This window comes from Cebus imitator, unplaced genomic scaffold (assembly GCF_001604975.1).
Source record: "Cebus imitator isolate Cc_AM_T3 unplaced genomic scaffold, Cebus_imitator-1.0 Scaffold8, whole genome shotgun sequence".
Classification (NCBI taxonomy): domain Eukaryota; kingdom Metazoa; phylum Chordata; class Mammalia; order Primates; family Cebidae; genus Cebus; species Cebus imitator.
In genome coordinates, this window is record NW_016107323.1 from 6,161,971 (window position 1) to 6,166,492 (window position 4,522).

The 4,522-nt window shown below is 44.1% G+C and overlaps 1 protein-coding gene across 6 annotated transcripts in view; it reads left to right on the top strand.

Moving 5' to 3' along the window:
- ACACB (acetyl-CoA carboxylase beta) overlaps nt 1-4,522 on the top strand; it is a 159,959-nt gene that overhangs the window by 58,087 nt on the left and 97,350 nt on the right. For all 6 annotated transcript variants that reach the window (XR_001828959.2, XM_017541459.2, XM_017541474.2 and 3 more), the window contains 3 exons: nt 1,728-1,837; nt 2,194-2,275; nt 4,086-4,184. Coding sequence is in view for 5 of the 6 variants with exons in the window: in XM_017541459.2 (XP_017396948.1) it covers nt 1,728-1,837; nt 2,194-2,275; nt 4,086-4,184 (291 nt within the window). In the remaining variant the exon portion in view is untranslated. The remainder of the gene's footprint in view (nt 1-1,727; nt 1,838-2,193; nt 2,276-4,085; nt 4,185-4,522) is intronic.

A 4,522-nucleotide genomic window follows, 5' to 3' on the forward strand; every position in this document is an offset into this window, starting at 1 on the left:
TGAGATTGAGTCTTGCTGTCACCCAGGCTGGAGTGCAATGGCGTGATCTTGGCTCACTGCAGCCCTCACCTCCTGGGTTCAAACAGTTCTTGTGTCTCAGCCTCCCGAGTAGCCGGGACCTCAGGCATGCGTCATCATGACCGGCTAATTTTTGTATTTTTAGTGGAGATGGGCCAGGCTGTTGGCCTGGCTGGTCTCGATCTCCTGACCTCAGATAATCCCCCCACCTCAGCCTCCCAAAGTGCTGGGATTACAGGTATGAGGCACCACACCCGGTCAATGTGTGGTTTTTTTAAGGACATATTCCTAGATGTGGAATTTCTGGCTTAAAGAGCAGGAGTATTTTAAAATCAAAACACTGTATTATGTTCAGCCTTAAAAAGGAAGGAAATCCTGTTATGTGTTACAATGCAGATGAAACTTGAGGACATTGTGCTGGTCACAAAAAGTGAAATAAACCAGTCACAGCAAGACAAATACTGCATGATTCCATGTATAAGGGGTAACTAGAGCAGTGCAATTCATAGAGAGAGAGAGAGAGAGAGAGTAGATTGCTGGCTGCCAAGGACTTCAGGGAGGGAGAAACAGGGTGGGGTTCATGAGTGTAGAGTTGCAGATTTGTAAAATGAAAAAGTTCTGAGATTTGCTTCATGATATAAATATACTTCACTATTGAACTGTATACTCAAAAATGGTTAAGATGATAAAGTTTATGGGTTTTTTTCCTTACCATAATTTAAAACTCAGATTGTGTGTTTGCTTGTTTGCTTTAGGTTTTTTTTTGAGACAGGGTCTTGCTCTGTTGCCCAGGGCTGGAGTGCAGTGACATGATCACAACTCACTGCAGCCTCCACCTTCCAGGCTCAAGTGATCCTCCTGCTTCAGCCTCTCAAGTAGCTGGGACTATAGGCACACACCACCGTTCCTGGCTGCTTTTTTTGGATTTTTTTTTTTTTTTTTTTTTGTAGAGACAAGGTCTCCTTGTGTTGCCCAAACTGGTCTGAATTCCTGGCCTCAAGCAATCCTCTGGCCTCAGCCTCCCAAAGTGCTGGGGTGACAGGCAGACACCACCATGCCCAACCCTATTTTATTATTTAATGGTAAAACAATATTAAGATAAACTTTAAATAGGAAAATATTTTAAGAACTCACCTCTAATACCAATCTGTTGACAGATTACTTCTTTCTTTTTTTGTTCTCTTCCAGGCCTTCCAGGCCTGGTCCAGAGATACGGCTGTTTCATGTAATTAAAATCATATTTCATTTTCTTTAAACTTTTTTTTTTTTTAATGAAATGGAGTCTCGTTCTGTCATCCAGGCTGGAGTGCAGTGGCGTGATCTTGGCTCACTGCAACCTCCACCTCCTGAGTTCAAGTGATTCGCCTGCCTTAGCCTTCTGAGTACCTTGGATTATAGGTGTCGGCCACCACACCCAGCTAATTTTTGTATTTTTAGTAGACATGCGGTTTCGCCATGTTGGCCAGGCTGGTCTCAACTCCTGGCCTCAGGTGATCTGCCTGCCTCAGCCTCCCAAAGTGCTAGGATTACAGGCATGAGCCACTGCGCCTGGCCTTTTCTTTACGTTTTCATACGTGTTTGTCCATTGTTGCCATAAAAATCTGCATGGTTCTGCTTTCCATGGCTGTGCGTAGTCGCATCTTGTAATGTTCTGCCGTTGACGTCAGCCTCTCATCAGTGCTTTTCTTCTCCCTCCTGTTGAATTTCAGAGTACATCAAGATGGCAGATCAGTATGTGCCTGTCCCGGGAGGGCCCAATAACAACAACTATGCCAATGTCGAGCTGATTGTGGACATTGCCAAGAGAATCCCCGTGCAGGTAAATGGACCAGGGTGCGCGAGTGTGCCCACAGTGGGATGATGCTTCTGCGTTCTAGAACAGTTCAGTTCCACAGTTCACTAGGGGTAGAGGATCCAGGTTCAAGGCTCCAAATTCCTGGGCTCATATAACACAGAAAAGAGTGTTTTGGTGATGGGAAGCATATTCTTTTTAAAAAAAAATTTTACAGATGGGATCTTGCCATGTTGCCTAGGTTGGTCTTGAATTCCTGGGCTCAAGTGATCCTCCTGCCTCAGCCTCCCAAAGTGCTGGGGTTACAGGCGTCAGTTACTGCACCCTGCTGGGAGGCATATTCTTGAAGGAAGATCGTTGCTCACCCCTTTCTGTGTTTGCAGGCGGTGTGGGCTGGCTGGGGCCATGCTTCTGAAAACCCTAAACTTCCGGAGCTGCTGTGCAAGAATGGAGTTGCTTTCTTAGGTAGAGTGTTCCCCACCAGATACATGGGAATTGGGGCATTGCTGGGACACTCCGTTGGGTCTGACCTTCTTTCTATTCCTGTCCTGAAAAGCGGAGGCCCTTTGATTGCCCACCTCACACTTTCATTGTGAGGAGTGAATGAGTCCCAGGGTGGGAGGGCACACAGCTAATCCACCAAGTCATGGAATTAGGAGCTGCCCACTTTTCAAAGAAAGACACACAGGCAGCCAACAAGCGTATGAAAAAAGCTCACCATCACTGATTATTAGAGAAGGGCAAATCAAGACCACAGGGAGGTACCATTTCTTCCCAGTCAGAATGACTGTTATTAAAAAGTCAAAAAATAACAGATTCTGATGAGATTATGGAGGAAAGGGAACGCTTATACACTGTTGGTGGGAGTGTAAATTAATTCAATCATTGTGGAAAGCGGTATGGCAATTCCTCAAAGAGCCAAAAACAGAACTACAATTTAACCCAGCAATCCTGTTACTGGGTATATATCCAGAGGGATATAAAATCATTCTACCATAAAGACACATGAACACGAATGTTTATTGCAGCACTATTTACAATAGCAAAGGCATGGAATCAACCTAAATACCCATCAGTGACAGATTGGATAAAGAAAATGTGGTACATATACACTGTAGAATACTATGTAGCCATCACAAAGACTGAGATCATGTCTTTTGTGGAACATGGATGGAGCTGGAGGCCATTGTTTTAGAAAACTAATGAAGGAACAGAAAACCAAATATTGCATGTTTTCACTTATAAGTGGGAGCTAAATGATGAGAACACATGGACACAAAGAGGGGAATAGCAGACACTACTTGAGGGTGAAAGGTAGGAGGAGGGAGAAAAGCAGAAAAAATAACTATTGGGTACAAGACTTAGTACCTGGCTGATGAAATAATCTGTACCACAAACCCCCGTGACATGAATTCACCCATATAACAGATTTTCATGTCATTATGTTGATGTCCTTGTGTCATTTAGGGGAATCATTTACTATCATGTAATCCCTGCTGCTCCTTATGTGTGGGTCTGAAAGTAGACTTGCCCAAATGTGAAGCAGCTCAGCACAGGTCAATATCTGATATTCACCTGAGGGTCAGCCAGGCGTCCCATGCCCATTGACGTTTTCTTTGTCTGTGGGCTCTGAGTACATATGGGCATCTGTCCTGTCTGACAATCACCCAGGACTCTCATTATCAGTCTTAATTCCTCTGGAGGTTGATGGTCCAGCCCACCGGACAAACTACAGCTCATAGGCCAAATCTGGCCCATGGCTTGCCTTTGTAAATAAAGTTTTATTAAAACACAGTCATGCTCATTCATTTATGTATTGCCTATGGCTGCTTTCTCCCTACACTGGCAAAGTTGAGTCATTGTGACAGAGACCTGCAGGTTTGCAAAACTGAAAATATTTCCCATCTGACACTTTATAGAGAGGGTTTGCTAACCTACGGTCCAGCTCTGAGCTGCTAGCTGACCTCTTTGATCTAGCTTTCTGCCTTCCCTCCAAAGTGAATTTTTTATATGCCACTGTAGCCTGGGTTGTAACTCACAACAGGTTTACGGTCCACATATATTGAAAGTTTGACTGATGCAATAGCACACTAAACAGATTTTTTTTTTTTCTTCGCTGATGTGAGGTTCAGCTCCATGAGAGCTGGGACCTGAGAACTTTTCTCTGTCATCTGCTCCTCACTTGGCCCCACCACCGTGCATTTGGTCAGCACTCAGCCCCAAGGGTCGTGTGGCTGACCCGATTCTGCTTCCCTTCTTGTCCCCAACTCCTCAGGCCCTCCCAGTGAGGCCATGTGGGCCTTAGGAGATAAGATCGCCTCCACCATCGTGGCCCAGACTCTGCAGATCCCAACCCTGCCCTGGAGCGGAAGTGGTAAGGGACCCTGAGTTTCCCTCTGGGGGAGCTTCTCAGCCCAGTCTTGGTAATGTGGGTAGTTGGAGTGTCAGAAGTATGCTTGTAACAATTCTTTCCCTTACAAATGTTATTTACTTTTTTATTTTTCCTAATGACCCACTAGCAAAATATTTTAAAATTTTAAATTAGTAAACAAGTGGTACAATTTATTGTAGGCAATTTAGAAAATATTAAGAGGTTCAAAAAAGAAATGGAAATCATTCATAATCCTGTGAATGTGTTGAATCCAGTGTTGAACATTTATTACATTGTAGGTATCTACCTTTCCAACCTTTTTCTAGGTATATTCTTAAAAA